The sequence below is a fragment of the Esox lucius genome, chromosome 7 (genome assembly GCF_011004845.1).
Source record: "Esox lucius isolate fEsoLuc1 chromosome 7, fEsoLuc1.pri, whole genome shotgun sequence".
In the NCBI taxonomy this organism is placed as follows: domain Eukaryota; kingdom Metazoa; phylum Chordata; class Actinopteri; order Esociformes; family Esocidae; genus Esox; species Esox lucius.
The window spans coordinates 44,906,734-44,929,626 of NC_047575.1; the positions used below are offsets into that span (position 1 = coordinate 44,906,734).

Here is a 22,893-nt window from a genome sequence, read left to right on the forward strand (position 1 = left end):
CATGACTAGGCGTTAGTGTAGCCATCCCACCCAACTGGTCAGCTGCAGCATTGAAATGAGAATGAAAACAAAAGGAAAGACAACCTAAATATGCCAAATGTTCATTTTATTTTAGAAAACGTGTTGATTTCCCTTGTACAATGAATTTACACCATAGACAGCCTGCAACAATTATGCCTGAGGAAGAAAAACAATGTGGGAATAACTCTATGTGGGAGTTCAAGGACCTAACGAAGAGCACTGCTGAAGGTACATATTTAGAAGAAGCCTGCGCAGTGAACTACTCCACATACAAACACAAAATATAAGGGTCAGATCTGGTGGAAACACAGTAGCCAGAGAGCTGCACAGTTCTGCTTCAGACACTTTACTCGCTGACTACTAGATGACCACGCTACGACACACTGAACCGCTGGTAACAACATCATTGCATTTCATGTAAGATGAGTGAAACACGTTCCAATTTTTAACCACTTCAATAGAAAAGTTAAAGGCAAGACTGCTGTCTGGCTGTACATAGAACTGTCTGTCAGAGTAATATCCACAGCAGGGAAACGCGGTCTTGTCCCTCTGCCACACATGGGACCCTGTTCAAATACTGCTAACAAGCATCCTTCCTGCCTTCCTTGAGGTAATCACTTATATTCCCAAGAAGAGGGAAAAAGGACTGCTTGTGAAAGTATAGAAACGGTACCCAGACCTGTACTCTATTGTATCAGGTAGACCAGGGTGTCTCCTACATCAACACTAAGGCCATTGTCTGTCATGAAGACCTTCCTGTCGGCCAGGCTGATGCTGAACGAGGATTTGTCCGTGACTGTGACCTTGCCCTGCTCCTCCCTCCCCAGGATGGGCACCCGACGAGGACCCAGCACCGGGTCCTCGAAGCGCATCAGCTTCACTTTGGACAGGTCTGCAGGGGTACAGAGGGTTTGACCAGGATAAATACTAATGGAATCTGAATCCGTTTGAAATCAAAGGTTGTGAACAACTACTGCAAGCCTTAAACAGTTCACATCTTGAAAACAACAGGGGGGAAAAACTAAACTAAAATGAATAACGTTACGAGATACGGTCTAATCACACAGCATCGACAGAAAGGCAGTTAAGGTCTGTGGGAGGCCTAATGGTACCTTTAATGAATCTGTTGACTTTCGATAGTCTGCGGACGATGCTGGCCGCGCTGTCGCCCTGTCGGATGTCAATGATGGTGGTGAAGAGGCCGTTGGATGGTTGGGGGTTGACCAGGGACACTGCCACACCAGGCTGGGGGACATGAACACACAGCTCACTGACAGCCCAGCCACATGATCAGAAACAACGCAGAGTTATTTACCGTCCCTTTCAAAGTGCACATTGAGATAAGGACCGACTGAACACATTACTAGTAAAACTATGCTGATGTAACTACATGATAGTATGGCAAACAGCATCTAAAATCAGCCTGTTTCGCCAGAGCGCTGATCAAACAGAACTGGTAACAATGAAACAACAGACAGGTCTTTGTGACAGGTCGGACAGACAGGCCTTTGTGACAGGTCGGACAGACAGGCCTTTGTGACAGGACGACAGCTCAAACAAAAGGCTACCTCCGATCTGAAGACACTAAATGGTTTCCCCGGGCAACAGTCCTCCTTTATTTTGTCATCTGCCTCGGATGCAAACAGCACATCTATCTGATCAAGCTGGGGACAAAAGGAGGAGAGAGGAAGAAGGGAGACAATGAGAGAGGAGGAGTCGGACAGAGATTGAGAGTGAGATGGGGAGAAGCCATTAGCCCAGTAGTTTAATATTTGATGGGGTCAGTGTGACATGCACAGTAGTGTTGTGAATTCCTGCAGTGGGGAATGGGGGGGGACATCTAAATCCTGGTGTGAGTTTGTTGCTGCAGCAAAGCAACCCTCATTACACATTCAAGGCAATGGCTGTTGTTTCAGTATAATTGAGACGGGTTAGAGGGGGCAATACAAGCTCGTTACAGTAGGACAGGCCTGGGGTGCTAGTGAATGGCCCCACATAAACATACCCAGCCTGGATAAATCACTCGGCTCAATATGGGAGTGATTACAATACTCCAGTGGGCAGTTAGCTTTGATAACCAACAGGATGGGAGATTAGTTAGATTGGTAAAAACACAGGGTTGATGAACAATCGTGCTCTTAAGCAGATGGACAAACAGCTGCATTTAACTCTGGAGGACAATATATTCGCTCCAGGCAAACCGGTGGAGGAGTCCAGAGGAACGAAGGTGTTTAACCGCAAAAGGCTTGATGGATGCATGTACTTGTTCCAGTGGTTACCAGGGAGCAGGATTTAGAGAATTACAGTGGGTTAGCGGAGCATTGTTCAGCGTACCTCCAGAGAGTTGGTAAGATAAACGATGTTCTCCTGCAGCACAGCGCGCTCATCAAACTCCAGCTCCAGGTCCAGAACCCTAGAACCATTCTTCTCCAGGTTCTCCTGAGAAACACGACGCCAAGATCAGTTAGCCTGGGAGCCGTCACTTTCACGGCAATTGATTTGATACAAACACAAAATGCAACAGAGTCCAAACACAGCCAATCACCTGGCTTGGAATATTTCTTAGATACAGATACAGCAGCTGATCTCTCTGGCACAATCTTACCTACAACTATACAACATGCAAAGATCTGGACCACTGAAGTGTTGTGCTGTACTGACCCCCCCCAAGTCCAGGAACCAGGGGAGTGGAGAGGGCCCAGCCCTCCCGTCCTCAGCCTCACCTTGATCATGGCAACAAAAGGCATCACTCTCTTCATGTACTTCTTGAGCTCCGGCAGGGCGCCCAGCTCCATGGCAATGACCTTGTTATCAGGCAGAGAGCCCTTGTTGTTCTGGGGACACACACACACACGGGAGACTGTCAGAGTCTATGATCAGGGGGATTCCAGGTCGTCGGCTGCACATTCTCAGCCTCCGGGTGATTCACAGCTTCCATTCGGCAGCCAGTCCTCCGCGAAACGGGAAGAAACAGCTGGACCAAGCCCATTGCAGAACGTATATAACGGTGTTTTGTTACTAAAACGTTACAGCTCAATTACTCTCTTTTTTTCCCCACAAATATTTTGTGCATTTTGACCAATCATAGAAGCTTTTTTTGTTTGCCAATAGCTGGGAGAGCCAAGATGAGAAGGAGGTTGGCAGAGTGAACACATTCCCTTTCCATTCAACATTTAGGTCCTCAAACCCAGCCCAGTCAGGTTCATTCCTGCTTGCCTTGTCTGACTGCCTAACGGGCAGATCACAGGGAAAGGGGGGGGCACTCACCTTGAAATGCTTCCCCAGCAGAGAGAGGGCGCTGTGCTGCCAGGAGGGGTACGTCTTGGCCACGTAGATGGTGCAGTGGGAGGGCTTGGGTGGGGGCTTCACATCACCTTTCTGTGGAGGGAGTGGGACAGAGAGAGATTCATATGGAGAGAAAAACAGAGATACAGACAGAGAGATCCAGATGGAGAGACAGACAGAGAGAGAGAGAGATACAGACAGAGAGAGATGGAGAGACAGACAGAGATACAGACAGAGAGATCCAGATGGAGAGACAGACAGTGATACAGAGAGATCCAGATGGAGAGACAGACAGAGAGAGAGATACAGACAGCCAGAGAGACAGAGAGATCCAGATGGAGAGACAGACAGAGATACAGACAGAGAGATCCAGATTGAGAGAGAGAGAGAGGTACAGACAGAGAGAGATACAGACAGAGAGAGAGATACAGAGAGACAGAGAGATCCAGATGGAGAGACAGACAGAGATATCCAGATGGAGAGACAGACAGAGAGATCCAGATGGAGAGACAGACAGAGATATCCAGATGGAGAGACAGACAGAGATATCCAGATGGAGAGACAGACAGAGATATCCAGATGGAGAGACAGACAGAGATATCTAGATGGAGAGACAGACAGCCAGAGAGACCCAGATGGAGATACAGACAGAGAGAGAGAGAGATACAGACAGCCAGAGAGATCCAGACAGCCAGAGAGACCCAGATGGAGATACAGACAGAGAGAGAGAGAGAGAGATACAGACAGCCAGAGAGATCCAGATGGAGAGACAGACAGAAAAGAACAAAGCTGGGTCAGTCTGCCGGCTAGCGTCACGCCAGTCTCATACAACGGCTGAGGTAGCTGGTTAGCTGCGCTGAAATGGCTGTCAGCCCAGGAGGTGGTGATATGGCCTGACACCCATTACCACAGCACTTGGGCTAACATGACTGAGAAAAGTCTCTCTCCAGTTAATGCGGCAAAGCCCGCACTCCGCTTCATTACATAAGACCCCACCCCTCCCAAAAACTGGCAGAGGAGCATGCATTGTCCCCCTCTAAAAGCTACTGTGTATGAACTAGTCTCAGTGCCAAGTGGAGCTGGGCATCCGTGAACTCATTTTACATGACAGCTGTCGACTCTTTTCTAGTCACAGAGCAGGACACTTCGCCAAGTTCCTCTTTCCCCCCTTCTCTCTGAGGAGGGGCTGTGTGTGTGTGTGTATGTGTGTGAGAGAGCCATATATTAAATATGCTGTTTAGTCCCTCTGGCGGGAGGCTACAGCTAGGCTAATGGTCTCTAAATAGGTCCCTTTGAAGTTGAGCTGCTCTCACTGATGGTCACTAACTATCGTGCTCAAAGGGAATGTGTAATCGCATGTTTTTATGACTCCTATTGAATAAAGGTTTAATGTCTCGGCTTGATACACCAGAAAATATAAACATTAGTTAATCAAAAGCCATCTGTCAAGGCCGCCAGAATACAGCTTTGTGTTGCCAACTAAACCCGTGGCAACAAATGGGACCATACATGAGCGATATGATCTCTGGGCTCCTTGCTGCCTCCAGGCACTAGATGAGGGAAACACAGGGTCAAAACAGAAACAAAATGTACCATACAGATCTCCACCTGAAAAACTCCAACAACACATGAACAGGGTAGCAAATCCAGAGCCCACAGGATTTGACAGTGTGACATGACCACTGCTACATATCAATGAGATGGGACTGTCAAAACGATTGAAGTATGCAGAGAAGACCTCTGTGTAGTACTGCAACCACTTTCAATCCATTTGGAGTGACAGCTCATTGGTTTCGGCGGCGCTACAGGAACATACAAAACCTTTCGAGCTGACCGTCCTTGGGTCATGAGCGCTGAGGACATATGCCTGTAACCAAGGCTGCTTGGTATTTCGGGGGATTAAATTAAGATACTGGATTTCAGTCTCTGCAGAACCCAGTACATTCCATCCAACAGAAAGCCTCTTCATCAACACTACCAACAATGGTCCATTTTCTAGGGACTGTATTCAATGCGCCACATTTTCAGAGACATTTTGAACAGGACAGTAGATTGTTTTGTTATGTGTGCGCCACATTTTCAGTAGAGCACCCCCCCCCCCCCCCTTGCAGGGGTGAGGACGGAATCGTGACACACACACACGGCATGATTTTCCTACGACTGACGGCCGGAATCCTGCGTGGTACGTGGCTCAAACACACCAGTGTAAAGTCAAACGCTATGAAAACTTATGATAAAGGTATCTGGCGTTTTATTCCCTCTCTTGTAATGTAAACAAGCCCCTAGTTCAGCTTCATTACAGCACTAACAAACTCATTTTAATTTGCGCTATTGTCGTTACTGGTTGAAATGAATTGTGACTGCAATAAAACAGCGCATTCTAACTTGGCTTTCTGCCCACAAAATCTCTGAGAACTGAGAATGAATGTTACCTTGCTCTTCCAGCGCTATGTTGCTTGGTGTTAACTTGCACTTGGAAGGCCGCAGGTAGCTAGGTCTGACCTTATTCTTGGGGGCGCTGCAGGTAGCTAGGTCTGACCTTATTCTTGGGGGCGCTGCAGGTAGCTAGGTCTGACCTTATTTTTGGGGGGGCTGCAGGTAGCTAGGTCTGACCTTATTCTTGGGGGGACCGCAGGTAGCTAGGTCTGACCTTATTTTGGGGGGGACCGCAGGTAGCTAGGTCTGACCTTATTCTTGGGGGGGCTGCAGGTAGCTAGGTCTGACCTTGCTAGAGGGCTCACAAATGCTATTTTGCCTGAATGGGTACAAATTCCCCCAGAGACACCCGAAAATATAGTCCTCCCAGAAGAGAAGCCTTCCCAGAAGAGTGGCAGCTGTTATAGTTCCAAAAGGGGGGGGGGGGCAACTTGTATTAATGTCCATGGTTTTTGAATGGGATGTCAAATAAGCTGATATACAGTTGTGCTCAAAAGTTTGTACATGTAGCTATGTCTAACCTTGCTTTTAGAGGACTACAGGTAGCTACGTCTGACCTTGCTATTAGAGGGCTATAGGGAGCTACGTCTGACCTTGCTCTTAGAGGGCTACAGGTAGCTACGCCTTACCTTGCTCTTGGGGGGTGCCAGGTAGGCCTTGAGACGTATTCTCAGGTCATGGGCTGTCTCCATGACATATTGGGAAGACCTGATTAGCACCTCGTCCACTGGGCCTGCCACGGGCCACAAGGCCTTCATCAGAGAGTCAGTCTGAGGAGACAGAATAATTAGGATATTACTAGTATACAGAAGCTAGCCAGTTAGCAAGCAGTTAAACCGCAAGGTTAATTTAAGACAAGTCTATTTTTATAAACCTGTCAGGGTTAAACTTTAACAGTCACTTTTTGTGCTCCTGAAACGGTTCTAGTGGGTGACTGCAGTGTTGCTGACCAATAACAGTCCTCCTAAATCCTATGAGCATCACAGCCCCTGCTCACCTTGCCCAGGAGGCCCCAAGTGTATTCGCATAGATGTGGGCAGATAGGAGCCAGCAGCAGGGTCTGCTTCTCAATGAACTGGAAAACCAGGTCCCGGTGCATCCCCTCGATGGCCAGCTCCCGGTATTTATCCTTGGCCGCCTGCACGGATAAGGACACACTTTGAGTCTCGTCACTCGGGAAACACCCAACACACTGCCCTAACCATTCAGATTGTTACCTGGAACTCGAAGAAGCCGCTTTTTAACGCTTCCTTGTACATCATCCTCTCGTAGTGCAGCTCCGTCTTAACGATGCCTGCATTCATCTCACTGAGCGGGAAAACAAGGCAACATCTTAGAAACTGTGCTGAGCTCAGACATTCCTCCGTGCCGGGGAACGACCGGCTCACGTCCGTGACATGACGGCGAGTCACAAAGTACCTGGCGAACACGCGGTCATTGAAGGTGTTGGCCGGCCCGGTCCTCAGGTTGTTCTGATTGGCTATCATCTCCTTGACCCACTCCACCCAGGTGTACAGACGGAGGATGCCGGCGTCCGCCATGGCCTCCACAAAGTTGGCATCTTCCACCGTGTCCCCGGCGTCCGCCAGTGCCATGCGCATGCCTGGGCAGAGACAATACGGTAAGACTTGTGGTAATTCCATCCGGGGAGACAAGGGCGGTTGCCCTCATTACGTTTCCTGGGTAAAGAGGTGGCGGTACTCAGGAGTCTGGAAAGCCTACCGTCGGCAGAGAACTTGCTGATGGCTTCGCGTAAAGTCAGGAAGTTTCCTGTGGATTTGGACATCTGTTGAACACAGAGACCGTAAGGAGTATGATGACCGCTCTCTCACCTCCAGTAGTGCATGCATACACACAAACAAACAAACACACAAACAAACAAACACACAGACAAACAAACACACAGACCAGCTTGTGCACACAGGCAGAGAGAGACAGACAGACACACACACACACTCGCAGAGACACACACACACACACACACACACACAAGGAGACGCACACAAGGAGACACACACACACAAGAAGAGAGAGACACACACACACACACACACAAGCTGAGCGACACACACACAAGCAGAGTGACACACACACAAGCAGAGTGACACACACACAAGCAGAGTGACACACACACACACAAGCAGAGCGACACACACACACACAAGCAGAGCGACACACACACACACAAGCAGAGCGACACACACACACAAGCAGAGCGACACACACACACACAAGCAGAGCGACACACACACACACACAAGCAGAGCGACACACACACACACACAAGCAGAGCGACACACACACACACACAAGCAGAGCGACACACACACACACACACAAGCAGAGCGACACACACACACAAGCAGAGCGACACACACACACACAAGCAGAGCGACACACACACACACAAGCAGAGCGACACACACACACACAAGCAGAGCGACACACACAAGCAGAGCGACACACACACACACAAGCAGAGCGACACACACACACACATACACAGAGCGAAACACACACATACACAGAGCGAAACACACACATATACACAGACACAAGCAGAGCAAAACACACACACAGACAACAAGCAGAGCGAAACACACACACACAGACAACAAGCAGAGCGAAACACACACACACAGACAACAAGCAGAGCGAAACACACACACACAGACAACAAGCAGAGCGAAACACACACACACACACACACACACACACAGACACAAGCAGAGCGAAACACACACACACAGACAACAAGCAGAGCGAAACACACACACACACACACACACAGACACAAGCAGAGCGAAACACACACACACACACAGACACAAGCAGAGCGAAACACACACACACACAGACACAAGCAGAGCGAAACACACACACACACAGACACAAGCAGAGCGAAACACACACACACACAGACACAAGCAGAGCGAAACACACACACACACAAGCAGAGCGAAACACACACACCCAGACACAAGCAGAGCGAAACACACACACCCAGACACAAGCAGAGCGAAACACACACACACACAAGCAGAGCAAAACACACACACACACACAAGCAGAGCAAAACACACACACACACACAAGCAGAGCGAAACACACACACACAAGCAGAGCGAAACACACACACACAAGCAGAGCGAAACACACACACAAAAGCAGAGCGAAACACACACACACACACACACACACAAGCAGAGCGAAAAACACACACAAAAGCAGAGCGAAAAACACACACAAAAGCAGAGCGAAACACACACAGATAGAGAGACAGACACAACAAACAGAAAGAGGCAAATTCAATGCAGCGGTAACCTTGACCGTGTTTTTGGTAAACAAATCCTTGTTATGAGATGGTAATGGAGAGAACATACCTTTTCAGAATTCAATAAGAGGTGACCATTGGCTCGGACTGCCTGGGGCCATTTTCCACTGTGTACACAAAGATAAACATAGCCTTCTTCAAATCCTATGAGTGGCTGCAGCCATAACGAGTTTGACCGTGTAGCCGACTGCCACTAGGCTTATAACGGCTTTGACCATGTAACGGTCTGTCACTAGGCTTATAACAGGTTTGACCGTGTAGCGGACTGCCACTAGGCTTATTGCGGCTTTGACCGTGTAACGGACTGCCCCTAGGCTTATAACGGCTTTGACCGTGTAAAGGACTGCCATTAGGCTCATAACAGGTTTGACCGCATTATAATGTGCAGCGCTGCTAATACTACACTAGAAATAAATGGTTTCAGCTAATGTTCAAGTACATAGCCTTTTATGGTATAACAAGGAGAACAAATTACACAATTTAGTTTTACAAAGCCTATTTAGCATTATTTATTTACTGGAACTATTCTTTACAGGCTTTTTATTCCGTATGAGACATGAAAATCTAGAGAGCGATTGGGCACAGAAGTCCCCAAACGACATTTTGATTTATTGTCCACACACAGAATAACAACGCTAAAATCACCCCCAAAGCCCAAACCCCAAAAGTGACAAGAGTGTTGTATGACACTTTGTTAAATGACACTAGACCAAACCCCAAGGTAGGCCCAAAACCACGTCCTCTGAGTGATACGTAGGTAAATATTGTAAATACGCTTCAAACACCAATCAAGTCATTGACAGAAACACACCTCGGCATTTTCCATGCTCATTAAACTCAGCACAAAACAAAGGCCAAAGTAACTCCTAATGAACGTCAGAAACATCCCCTGGTTGCCCACCGGCTTCTCTCACCTGTCGCCGGGCCACATGGCCACGTGGTTGTACAGGTAATAGGACAAGTGGTTGGGCACCAGGTCCTTGCCAGACACACGTGCGTCTACTGGGTACCAGTACTCAAACTCTCTCCTCAGCCTCTGCAGGTGCTCCTTGGGGATGTCGGTCTTGGGGAAGGGAGAGCTTTTAAAGAAGATGAAATCCCACACCTCCCTGGTCATCTGCTCTGGCCTGAGGGAGGGAGGAAAAACAACAGAGAGGGAGAGCGACAGAGTGAGAGTCGGCAAGATGGGCAGCAAACAGACTGGGGTCTGTAACTGAATGCACAAGCAGTTGTAGGGATCTAGCACTTCAAAATCCCTACAGAACATGCATCCACTTCAGGACTGTACAGAGCCACATTTACGCTGCACATGCTATGATAAAAAAAAAAATCACTGTGTGCAATGAATTAATTTACCGCAGTAGCAACCGTGAGAGTGTTTTACACGTGTGGGTGTGTGTGCACGCGCAACAGAGTTTGTGTGAAGGTGTGTGCGCGGAGAATCGATGTCACATCGCTAATCTACTATGTGGTGGTAGTCTTATCGTGCGATTTAAAAGTCATGTGTGCATAGACGCCCATACAAAACAAAAGGGAACGTTTCCAGATATAACGCCGATTGGAAAAGGGACTTCCCTTGGCTAACTTCAGCTCTTTTCTATTGCCGCTGCAGGGAGGCCTTAGAGATTTACACACACTCTTCATTTAATATAAATCATGTTTTAAGTATGATGATACACAATTAAATTGAGATTTGCTCTGCTAACCTGAATTTATTTTTGCATCCAGTTGTTATTTCCCTGTAATTTACCATTATGAGCAAATAAACAAAATGTGTGTCTGATTTTGTGTGCAGCATTCATGTGCTTTTCCAGTCACACACCTGTTCCAAGTGATCAACGGCACTACCTGTGCTTGTTTTTAGGGACGGTAACAAGACGCTTCATACTCCTGCCACAATGTTGTGGCCTGTGCTAAAAAAAAAAATGTACGCAGGTTTGAAAAACTCCATCATTTTACATTTGCAAATGCTCCAGTAACAACGTGTGGTCCTTGTTCTGCGTGTGTCGGCCCTATACGGCTCACGGGAATAGAGTGGCGCTTACTTGATCCCTAGAGGCGAGGGCCCCTGTCCATTGAGCACGCCCCCCTGGAGGAAGTGAGCCACTGTGTAGTAGGCCATGTAAATAGTGGAGTCAGACAGGGATTCGATCAGCCACTGCTGGTCCCATGGCAACCGTGTTCCTATGGCAACAAGCACACCAAAAAAAAAGAAGAAAAAAACAGAAAACAGAAACAATGAAATGAATCAACGTGAGCAGTCAGGTTACAGACATAACACCATCGCTGCCGTGGTTTAACGATGCGGCCTCCACCGCTGAATTGTAAAGGTGTCTTAGCCTGCAGCACATGCCCGATGAAAACACACTTCCACATTCTGGTCTATGTCTCCCTCTAAAGTTCATGCAAACACTACACATATACAACCATCCCCAAAGTTCTCCCAACGCCTCAAAATGGTTCCTGGTGATGCTCTGAAACGGTGTGTCCTTGGCCGGTGGGAGGTCCCTGACACTCCCCAGGGCTTCTGTCACAGACTGTCTGTCATAGCCACAACTATGCACAGCGGTTGGTCAGGACAACATCCTCAGGAAAAAAAGCACATGCGGCCCAGCATCCCCACATCCCCAACTTCCTCCTCACCCAGCCCGTAGGTACGCGAGCAGGCATGCTCCTGGAGCCAGTCCAAAGTGGCCTCAAAGTTCTTCCTGGTCTCATCACAGAACCTGACGGGTCAAACACAAAGAGCAAGCCCTGTGTAAACGTCTTTCCAAAGACGAAAACATCTTTGAAAGTTTGGGACAGACACTTTCTTTAACAAGGAGCTGGCTGGGAGACAGCACGACCACTCACGTCTCCATTGGCTTCAGGCATTCCACGGCCAGCTGCTTCCACTCCTTATCCCCATAATCCAGATACCTGTAAGAGAGGACACCACACACGTCCAGGAACTTTCAGTAACATTCAGTCTCTATAATAAATAGCTATGTGTTTGGTCAAATACATTCTGTACATGTCTATGAGGTCAGATAGCCAGGAATCCACACTGAACACAGTCCCGCTTCATCACTGTATACAGTGAACCGATATTCAGAGTGGATTTCCAGACTTGCTCTCAGCAGTTTCCATTAGGCCAATCCGCTCACCACTGGTCGCAGAGTGCCACCACGCACTCGTCTGCCGAGCGCGACATCACCTGCTTCTCCGGCTCCATGTAGATCAAAGCCTGGCCCTGGAACGGGGGCGCAGGTTAGAACTGGGTCATCGTCAAGGGAACACATCCAGCAACAAAGACAGCGGGCCGTGCCAGCGGACAAACCACGGCATAAACAAACAACAGGAGCACAAACAGAACCGCAGTAAAGGTGTCCCATCACTGGCTGGCATGGTACCTTCTCCACCATCATCTTCTGGATGGGTTTCTTCACATCCTGCACCCTCTGACCCTTGTAGGCGTCAACCAGCATGATCTTCAAAATAAAGACGGGTCATTTAGAAAAACCAGGGACTGTGATGTCTCCTGTAGAATACGCTGTTTTGTGTGGCTGATAAACTTCCCAAGAAACTGCTGACATGCGTAGCTGACGTAAGGACTCACCCCTTCATAGAAACCCTTGAGGTAGACCTTCTCCTTGGCCTCCGCCAGCTTCTCACGGTCATTCTGGCTCTGGATCTTCAACTCGTCACACACCAGAGGAGCAGACATGTTCCCATAACCGGGGATGTCAATAATGGGTACCTGGGGGAGGTGGGGGGAGAGACCAGGGGGAATCAGACTAACCCACACTACCTGACCTCTGACCTCTGAGGACACAATGGGTGTCGGCGGGACTCCAGCTCACCGGCTCGAAAGGTAAGACCATCTTGTCCTCGATTCCATATTTCTCTCTCAGCGCCTACAATCGGAATACAAGGATTCTCCAGTCACTGACCAGAGCACATTCACCGAGGGTAAAACAAGGACAAACTAAACCGTTGGTGGCACGTTAAAAGCGTCACCTGTTTCTTTTTGATATCCCTGAGGGCCGCGATGTCATCTGGTGCATCGGACGGCACACTTGTGACAATTCCAGTGCCTGGGAAAGTGGGGTGGGGGTTACAAAGGAGAGAAACCAAAGTCACACAAAGACACACAACCAACTACATCAGTGACTACAGTGAGGCCGATGAACTGCCACAGCTGTTTCCTCAGAGAAGTACACGTGCTAAACCCAACATGGAGGATGAGCTATAGTTACCGAATCTCCATTCGGACACTTCATCTCAGTAGCACTTTGATGCAGATGTAAAGTCACTGTCATGACTCGAAGCAAAAGAGGCAATCAGAGTGCAATGTGGGCAGCATCCTCCCCCCCAGGGACAACATCAGGAACTGCCTTCTTTGTGCCCAACCCCCCCCCCCCCCCCCCATGTTCATTGTGCTCCTCAATTACTTGTGCCTCCCCTCACTTTCCCTTTTCAGGATTCAAGAGGAGGAGGAGGAATGCCTCAAGCCCTGTCTCATTGTGCTGGAACTGAGGATGGTTACAGTTGAAGTGCTGTATTGTGACCAGGGCATTATTAAGACACTATTCCAATACCTTTGTCCTCCTTGATAGTGAGCATGGGGAGGGCATAGATGGTCTGGTAAGATGTCAGAGGGGCACTCAGAGCACATCCAAGGATGTCCTGCAGAGAGGAAGAGAAGCCATTTAACGCTCTGTGGGTGTGTCTGATGTGTGGGTGTGTCTGACACGTGATGTGTGTGCCTGCTTGCATGGTTAAGAGATAGAAGCTGCTTGACTTGACCAGCAAATTTAGTTCAGTGGGCAGAGAAGCTGTCTATGCATCCATTATTTGTGAGTTTGTGGCCAAGTCGAGGATATACTTTGTTTCTATAAAAATGTGCCTACTCATTCAAAACGACACTGTAGTTTATTTACAAAAACTTGAAAAGATCAAAATGCAAATCCCCAGGACTCTGAGGGGTGTCTCTGGAGAATTAGCATTACAACTGAATTCAGTGGTGTTTTTTGTTATACTACGTTACCGCAGGGATGGTTGTGTTGTACTACGTTACCGCAGGGATGGTTGTGTTATACTACGTTACCGCAGGGATGGTTGTGTTATACTACGTTACCGCGGGGATGGTTGTGTTATACTACGTTACTGCAGGGATGGTTGTGTTATACTACGTTACTGCAGGGATGGTTTTTGTTATACTACGTTACCGCGGGGATGGTTGTGTTATACTACGTTACTGCAGGGATGGTTGTGTTATACTACGTTACTGCGGGGATGGTTGTGTTATACTACGTTACTGCGGGGATGGTTTTTGTTATACTACGTTACTGCGGGGATGGTTGTGTTATACTACGTTACTGCGGGGATGGTTGTGTTATACTACGTTACTGCGGGGATGGTTGTGTTATACTACGTTACTGCGGGGATGGTTGTGTTATACTACGTTTCTGCAGGGATGGTTGTGTTATACTACGTTACTGCGGGGATGGTTGTGTTATACTACGTTACTGCGGGGATGGTTGTGTTATATTACATTACTGCAGGGATGGTTGTGTTATACTACGTTACCGCAGGGGTGGTTGTGTTATATTACGTTACCGCGGGAATGGTTGTGTTATATTACGTTACCGTGGGGATGGTTGTGTTATACTACGTTACCGCGGGGATGGTTGTGTTATACTACGTTACCGCGGGGATGGTTGTGTTATACTACGTTACTGCAGGGATGGTTGTGTTATACTACGTTACTGCGGGGATGGTTGTGTTATACTACGTTACTGCGGGGATGGTTGTGTTATACTACGTTACCGCGGGGATGGTTGTGTTATACTACGTTACCGCGGGATGGTTGTGTTATACTACGTTACTGCGGGGATGGTTTTTGTTATGCTATGCCAGGGGTGCTCACTCCTGCTCCTGGAGAGCTACCATCCTGTAGGTTTTCATTCCAACCCTAATTTAGCACAACTGATTCTATTAATTAGTTGGATGAAGAACTTGATCAAGTTAGTGTCACCTGGGGTTGGAGAGAAGACCGACAGGACAGTAGTTCTCCAGGAGCAGGAGTGGGCACCCCGGTATCTATGATATTAAACTTGAACTGTTGCGGAATTAATTCACCTGGCCTGCATGGCCATTTGTCTCAAAACTGGATAGGAAAAATGTGGGGTTATCAGTGGGGTTGAATAAAATAAATTATAAAATATTTATTATTTTACCCATCTCATGTTTTACAGCTAAGCTAGTGCAATATTAAACGCTTTAGTGAAAATGGGCAGATTACCATGGTTTTTTCTAGTCCCAGTGGACCACCATTGTTGACCCTGAGTTTAAAAAACACAGTGATTGAAAGAATTAGAGTTATCAGAGAGAGAGAGCCAAGCGAGTGAGAGGTTCTATGGGAAATGTGTAACAGAGTTACAGGTCGCAGCTCGATTGAAACGTTTCTGACTGAGAAATTGGTATATTTTGTATAGCTCAGGCGGTTAGAAGACAGGAAAGGTGGGCGGTCTCGTGTCCTGCGAAGCAGAGTACCAATGGTTCACGCCTAACATAGGGAGAGCAGACTGTAAGCCAAGGAAGCTAAACGGCTAGAAGCAGCATGTCGACGTTAGGTTCTCACAGCAGTCTGGCGAAGGAAGTGCCACAACCACAACCCTGAGGATTTTTGAATGACGGCTGTACACTGATTTCAACCAAGACATCCCAAGCATCTATATGACAGAACTCTGTTGCAGTGACAGATAATTAACCTGTGTGTGTGTGTGTGTGTGTGTGTGTGAGAGACTGTAGAGAGGCTAAATGTCCACACCTTTCCCAGAACATCCATGATCACCGGGACCTTGCCGTTCTCCTTGGTGAAGCCCTGGTAAGACATGTTTCTGGCAGACCGGCGTGTACTGATGAACACTTCTCCACTTGCCAACTCGAAGGCAACGTATTTGATGTCCGGATGGACCCAGCAGTTAGTCTGGCCAAACATGGTCTCTGGCCTGAGCGTCGCCGCCACCAGGAAGATGTTCCTGCCTGTGAGGGTGCTGCACGTGAGGACAAGACTGATCAGAAGAGTGCATGAACATTGCTGTACGCTCACACGGAAACCTGATAAAATCTGCTGCGATCTGTTAGCATGTCAACCAACGTGAAGCTAACGTCCCAACACACTTTCGATTGGTTAGATCACCGATATGACACTATTCTGAGTCACATGCTACAAAACAGGAATGCGCCACTTCTTCAGTATAGATACCTATCCTGAGGACTGAACCCCGAGGGCCTGCTAACTCCTAAAGATGCGAAAAAGCTGAGGACCCCGACCCATGACTTCGCAAAAATCAAAGAAACATAAACATGATTGAACTGTAAAGACTTAAAGTGAGTGTTTCAAAACAGCCACAAATTATTACGGCAAAATCCAGAAGCAACTCTTTTCACGTTACACCTTTCATTTCCATCTGCAATTATCTGAAGGGAGTTAGATACAGTAAACACACAGTTAAATAGTTGTATTCTCTATTAGCGGGCTGGCTTTTTGCTTTAGTTACGTAGCTTCTCTACTCCCATCCATTGAGACTCTTGCTTTGCAAGGTGTCGGTTTCACATGTAATCCCTGACTGCAGGCATTACCGTAGCTGACGCATGTTCCCGGTCTCCCCAACATCAACAGCTCTCAGGTTTGGGGCACATTGTTAGGTCAATCTGCGCCATGACATTGGCTCATTACATAGACTTCCAGTATCGGCCCAAAACCGACTCCCAGAAACCGACCGATGCATTCTTCCAACAAACCGCAGAATGTTGGGGTAATATAGAGTATTACCTTAATTTCGCAGGGTAGGGTCGGACCACCTTCATCTTGATGAGGGTATATTCCTGTGGTCCAACACCCTAGAACGTAAAATGTTTATTATCGAGCTGAAGTCACACAACACACGGACAGAACTCAGTGAGAGGTGTTCAGGACGCCATACCTCCCCAGACTGCCTGTCGTGGTCCATACACGGCTGTCCATCTTTGGGTGAGTAAATGGTATACCTGCATAAACGCCAGGGAACAATAATGTAGTAACGTAACACGGCCGACGGTTACAACATTCATAACCATTCCCGGCAGCATTACCTTTTACCAAACTTTATTTTCTTCCTCTCTTTAAGGGTGACAAACTGCCACCTCACAAAGGAGTCGTAGAAAGGGTTCACGTCAGTGGTGATGAAGGAGCGACGCCAGTCCACCTGTGAAATGGTCAGGCTTCAGAACACGGAGAGCACCGGAAAGACTCACTCAAAGTACACGCAAGCAAGGTTGTCGAAATGTACACTCAGGTTGGAACCTTAAATCGAGACCCATACATTTAAATTTAACATGGAATCAGTTTAACTGAAATTCAAGTTCTTGTCAGGATTCAGACATTGTTTATACAAATGGTATATCTACAGTAACCCCATATTTCTCACTATTTGACAAACCAAAAATCCCAGGTTCCTGGTAAATATCACTGACCTTAACACCCATCATCTTCAAGTCGCTCACGGCAAGGGGAGGGAAGTACTCCAACCAGTGCTCGGCGTCGGCAAATGGCACAATCTCCTGGTCGCTCAAGCCGAGAGACTTCATAATGTCCCACTGGAACTTAGACCCTCCAGCCTTTGCCATTGCCTTGCTCTGAAGATCACACATACACACCATATTGAAATTGTTTATACACTGGGTATACATTTGAACAGATTCCCCCAAGCATATGAATACCGGTGAGGATAGACAGATTAATAACAGCATCAAAGTTGGACCTTTTTGCCCTTAGATTTGTCCTTGATGACGAACTCATCCGCAAACTTGGGCTTTTCCTCCTCTTCCTCCTCTTCGTCGGGAAACTGAGGTGGGTTGCCGTAAACCTCCATCTCCCTCTTCAGCTTGTCAGCACAGGCCTGTGGACAAACAGTTGGTTAAAAGCCTGTGGTGACCAGATACGTTGCTAGGATCACAATACATTCTGGGCTTAACCACCCCCAGACTCTAGACAAACAAAAGTAATAGACTCTAGAGTGGAATTGGGATATTTTAAGAATACTCGCTTTTAATAGAGGCGTGATCAGAACAATGTACATTGTATAGTTTGATTGACCAATTTGAGACACACAGCTGGACATTTGAATTGTAAACGTGTATTGTCTTAAAAGAGTAAAAGGCAGGGGAAGGTGTGTGGTATGAGCGCTTGTAGATTTGTGTTGACTGACACAATCGTGCCATTCACTTGCCAGACTCCAGCCTTTGATAATCGGAATTATTATTTTTAAGCAGGCAAACAGATTCCAAAATCAACTCCTAATAAATTGCATACAAATACGAATATAATTATAGTGAAGATGATAAACCAGGAAAAATTATTATTTAGATTGATTTTTGATTAGATTTTTCCGCTCTAAAAATTTGCTGCCAGAATCAGATGCCAATAACAATCAGCCCTGTAATCTCTGCACTCACTCACTCTCGGCGGGGTCACACAAAATACGCACGTTCAAAAAAGTGCACAGATCAGCTGCTTCAAAGACACACAGAGGACCCAAAACATTTGTGTTTTTTAATCAACGATATATTTTCTAAGAGTTTTAACGCATTATCGGAATTACATATGAATAGATCAGGGGCTATATTTTCACTATTCCCTTTGTAATAAAAATATTAAACCAGGCAAGCCTAGTTCAGCTGGCCCACAATAGAAAGTGTTGCCATCTCAAGATTCGAACCCGAGTCGCCCACGTGAAAGGCTGTGTTGTTAACCACTACACCATGGAGTTGCTGGGTGTCAGTATAGCCTCGTCTCTATCATGAAACAAGTCCTCTTTTGCCACTGGCCATTTTAACAGCTAATTGTCCATTTGTTAATGACATTGATACTGTTAAACTGACTAACGTTTCTTACTAAGTTTACCTCCACCACAAATAGTGGCTATGTACGGCGTTTGCCACTGGCCGTTTTAACAGCATATTAGCCAGTAATAAGATTTACCGGTATCTACTAACTTACTGGAATAGTCTTAAGAATCTAGCAATTGCTAGCGAGTCTGCCAAAGCTATTTCATTTCATGGCATAAGAACGTATCTTATTCTTTCATGGCAAAACAACATACTTTTTTCTTTCATTCGTGAATGACATTTATACAATAACTATCAATAAAGAAGACGATAACTAACTATTTCATCTAGTGAAAAGACGAGAGAATCATGGAATCTACCATAAATAATTAATAAATGGCATTGCTCTCAATAGATTCGAACTTTGGTCTTCCACATGAGAGGCACTTTCTTTAACCACTACGCCACAGCATTACACGTTTCAGCAGTCGCTAGACTCCAGTGAGCATTGTGTTAAACTGACTAAAATGTTTTATTAAGTTTACCTCCACCATAGCGTCTATGAACTGTATTTATTTTGCCACTGGCCGTTTTAACAGCTTATTAGCCAGTAATAGGCTTACTAGTATCTACTAACCTCCTAGGAATAATCATAGGAATTGAGCAATTTCTAGCGAGACGGAGGATGAACTTTTCCATGCCAGAAACAGTCGCAATATAACCATATATAGTTTCAGTTAAGGCTTACTATAACGTAACTACTGTATGTTAAGCCAGCAAATGTGTTTGTCTATCCTGACCCAAAACACATGCACAGATACGTTCTTCAAAAATCCACCAGAAACAGTCGCAATATAACAGTAAACTGTTTTATTTCAGGCTAAAATGTAGATACTAACGGTTTTACCCAGCGAGTCTATACGGAATAATTCATAATGCGTACTTTGCTTCGCCTGTGAGGAGATATGAACTTGGGACCTATGGTCCGCTTCCCTAACCACTACGCTATTTAACAAGGGGTAGTCAGTCGGTCACTCAGTCAGTAAGAGACATTTGCTCTTCTTGGCCGGCTCCGCTTGCGTGGTCCGGCAAAAAAAAAAAAAAAAAAATATATATATATATATATATATATATATATTATATATATATTATATATATATATATATATATATATATATATATATATATATATATATATATATATATATATATATATATATATATATATATATTATATATATATATACACACATACACACACACACACACACACACATTTATATACACACACACACACACATTTATATACACACACACAATTTGAGATCCGGGGCTATTCATAAAAGATCCAGGGCTATTCATAAAAGATCCAGGGCTATTCATAAAAGATGCCCATGATGCACACAGCAAGAAAGACATTTTGAGTTACTCACTTTGATGGGCATTCCTGTGCAATGCAGCCCGAATGGAAACAGGCATTGCTTCCCTTTCAAACGCTGGAAACCAACAGCAAACTACAACAAAAAACACACACACACAAGTCAGCCGTTGCTTAAAATAAATGTTCAAAGATTGACATAAACCAAATAACAGTTTAACATTTATTAAATCTACAGCATATAAACCTTACCTCGCACTTCGAAAGGCAGAAGGTATGACCGAGATGCAGCCTTCCATTCATGTAAGGGTAGGGGAAAGTGACAAAATACTTGTTTTTGCTGTTGAAGAGAGGGTAGAAATTTGAGAAATTTGTTAGGATATGTCTGAATCAGAATGGTCTTTAGTCAAAATGTTCATTTACACATAGAGTGGCCATGGCTATACATTTGGTGTTAAAGGGGCTACTTGTGGTATAAATTATAGGAGCAATACAGCTCCGGAAAAAATGAAGAGATCTGCACCTTATGCTTTCCTTTCCAAATAAGTTGAAAGGGAAGGTTTTGAGTGAGGAACAGAAGTGTTAAAATTAAGAGGCCACTGCAAATTGAACGCTTCTGTTCCACACTCAAAACCTTCCTTTTCAACTTTTTTGGAAAGGAAAGAAAAAGGTGCAGTGGTCTCTTCATTTTTTCCGGAGCTGTATATTCAAGGGACACATTTCTCAAATTCTAATGTTATGTAGTTTTGAGTGTTAAACGAATGTAGAATTGACGATAATAACAGTACCAGTTGACTTACTTTGTGCTTTCCCCAATAGTGGTGGGCGCATCACAATCAAATGTTTTTTCCTTCTCCCATTTCTGTTGGATTTCCTCCTCTATCTTTCTGAGGAAGTCCAACTTCGCTGTTCCCTTTCGCTCCTAAAAAAAAAAGTATGAGGTACAGTATAACTCATTAAGATTGAAGACGATCGACATCATTAAACGTCATCCAAAGAGAGGCTCTGTCCACTTGCGTCAGCATTTAACAAACCACCCCAACAGTGAGCTGTTTAAAATGTTTAACTCACCACATTACCCGTTTTTGACAACAAAAAACACATAGCTAATACACTACGTTTAAAACTGACTTGTTAGAAGAGTCCTAACAACTCTGTCAACTATCCCCCTTTAAACTATTAGTAGCTAGCACATGAATTCATCCCTGCTAGTGACGTTTCTTAGCTAAGCTAACCAGCTAGTTAGCTGAATTAGCCATTAGTATTGGATAAGTGCTAGCTAACAAACAGCTTGGCAATCTCTGCATTCTATTAATATTAATAGTATTAAACCTGAAAAACATTATACATTCACAACACAATAAGTGAACATGACGAACCGTCATTTAGATATTCCAAAACACAGACTGTAAAAACGGATAGACTGTCAAGAAAAGATAACCCACGCCACCGGCATCGGCACTTTACTGATGACATCAGTGGTTAGGGACAACTCATTCATACCGCGAAGAATTCTGGGGAATGTAGTGGGACTGTACGTTTCAGATTATACGTCAGCTGCAGCCGAAGATACAGTGACATCGGTGGAAACATAGTTTATATATGCACAGTGTATGGATTTTATTTTTCTTAATTGTTTTTGCGGGACAGGATGGGGGAGGATGATGGGGATTGGGGAGGAGCCCTGTTGTTTATAATATTATTACAAATGTTTGTATATTTACTTATTTTCTGTTATTATTATCTGTATGTGTTTACTGTGATCATGGATATGTACTCATGTTGATATATATATGTATGTTTATTTAAACTTTTTTGTCATTATTATTATCATTATTATTTGTTTATTATTATTACTTTACCTGCATCCTTAAAACCAAAACTACAAACTTGTTGACAAAAAGGTTCAGTGTCCAAATACGAGTGGTAGGAAAACCCATAAGAGGTAAAACAATGACAGGATGGGGATGAAGGGATAGGTAGGGAGAACAGTAAAGGGCACTGAAAGAAACGGTATTGCTGAAATCACCCCCTTCCTTTTGTTACTTGAGTGCAGTATGATTCTGACATCTAATCAAATGCAATTTCAGCATCTTGCAGTAATCTGGCACCAAAGTACAAAATACAAATTGCCATATTTGACTGATTGGCAAAAAGATAATCTTTCAACACAATAATGAAACCAAAACTCTGCAAAGAAATGCAGACCTACTTTGAATGCAGACTGGACACTGACAGAGACCTGACCTCAAAAACGGTGTAAGAACTTTGGAAGAATTTATAGGACAATTTCAAAAAATATACATATCACTCTATCAAAGCAATTGGTTTAGTTTTGTGTCAAAAGGCTACACAAAGGTTTACTTGTAGAGTAACTTGTTGTTACTTTATTTGTATTGATCTTTCTTTGTGTTCACTTCAGATTTATATAGTGCGTTTGTTTCTCGAACAAATAAGATAAAGTGCTTTAAACATTTTTAACACAATATTGTGTATGTATATATAATTGGAAAGGCTCCGTTGATATTATTTGGCCATAAGGTTTCGGCCAGCTGAATCTGGCTCAGGTTTGTCAAAATAATAT

The 22,893-nt window shown here is 45.3% G+C and overlaps 1 protein-coding gene across 1 annotated transcript; it reads right to left on the minus strand.

The window, feature by feature from the left end:
- Positions 1–89: 89 nt before the first annotated feature.
- Positions 90–21,794, minus strand: lars1b (leucyl-tRNA synthetase 1b). Its single transcript, XM_010871103.3, has 32 exons — positions 21,689–21,794; positions 21,110–21,231; positions 20,562–20,649; positions 20,365–20,445; positions 17,866–18,003; positions 17,579–17,740; positions 17,198–17,310; positions 17,050–17,113; positions 16,899–16,966; positions 15,891–16,116; positions 13,657–13,744; positions 13,076–13,152; positions 12,919–12,972; positions 12,675–12,815; positions 12,469–12,546; positions 12,223–12,308; positions 11,930–11,995; positions 11,720–11,802; positions 11,122–11,260; positions 9,991–10,203; positions 9,126–9,183; positions 7,465–7,528; positions 7,162–7,345; positions 6,960–7,050; positions 6,740–6,880; positions 6,372–6,512; positions 3,289–3,399; positions 2,745–2,855; positions 2,356–2,460; positions 1,590–1,685; positions 1,134–1,266; positions 90–913 (listed from the first exon to the last, which is right to left on the minus strand). Exons 1-32 carry the CDS (start codon positions 21,692–21,694, stop codon positions 708–710), a joined length of 3,534 nt encoding a protein of 1,177 aa, XP_010869405.2. The 5' UTR covers positions 21,695–21,794; the 3' UTR covers positions 90–707.
- Between the last annotated feature and the right edge of the window lie 1,099 nt (positions 21,795–22,893).

What these genes read in the sequence shown, in the direction of transcription:
- lars1b (XM_010871103.3), bottom strand. An exon ending in GTGGCACTCTGCGACCAGTG is followed by an intron (nt 11,996 to 12,222) that starts GTGAGCGGATTG and finishes CCTCTCTTACAG; the next exon opens with GTATCTGGATTATGGGGATA. An exon ending in GCGGCTTCTTCGAGTTCCAG is followed by an intron (nt 6,881 to 6,959) that starts GTAACAATCTGA and finishes TTATCCGTGCAG; the next exon opens with GCGGCCAAGGATAAATACCG.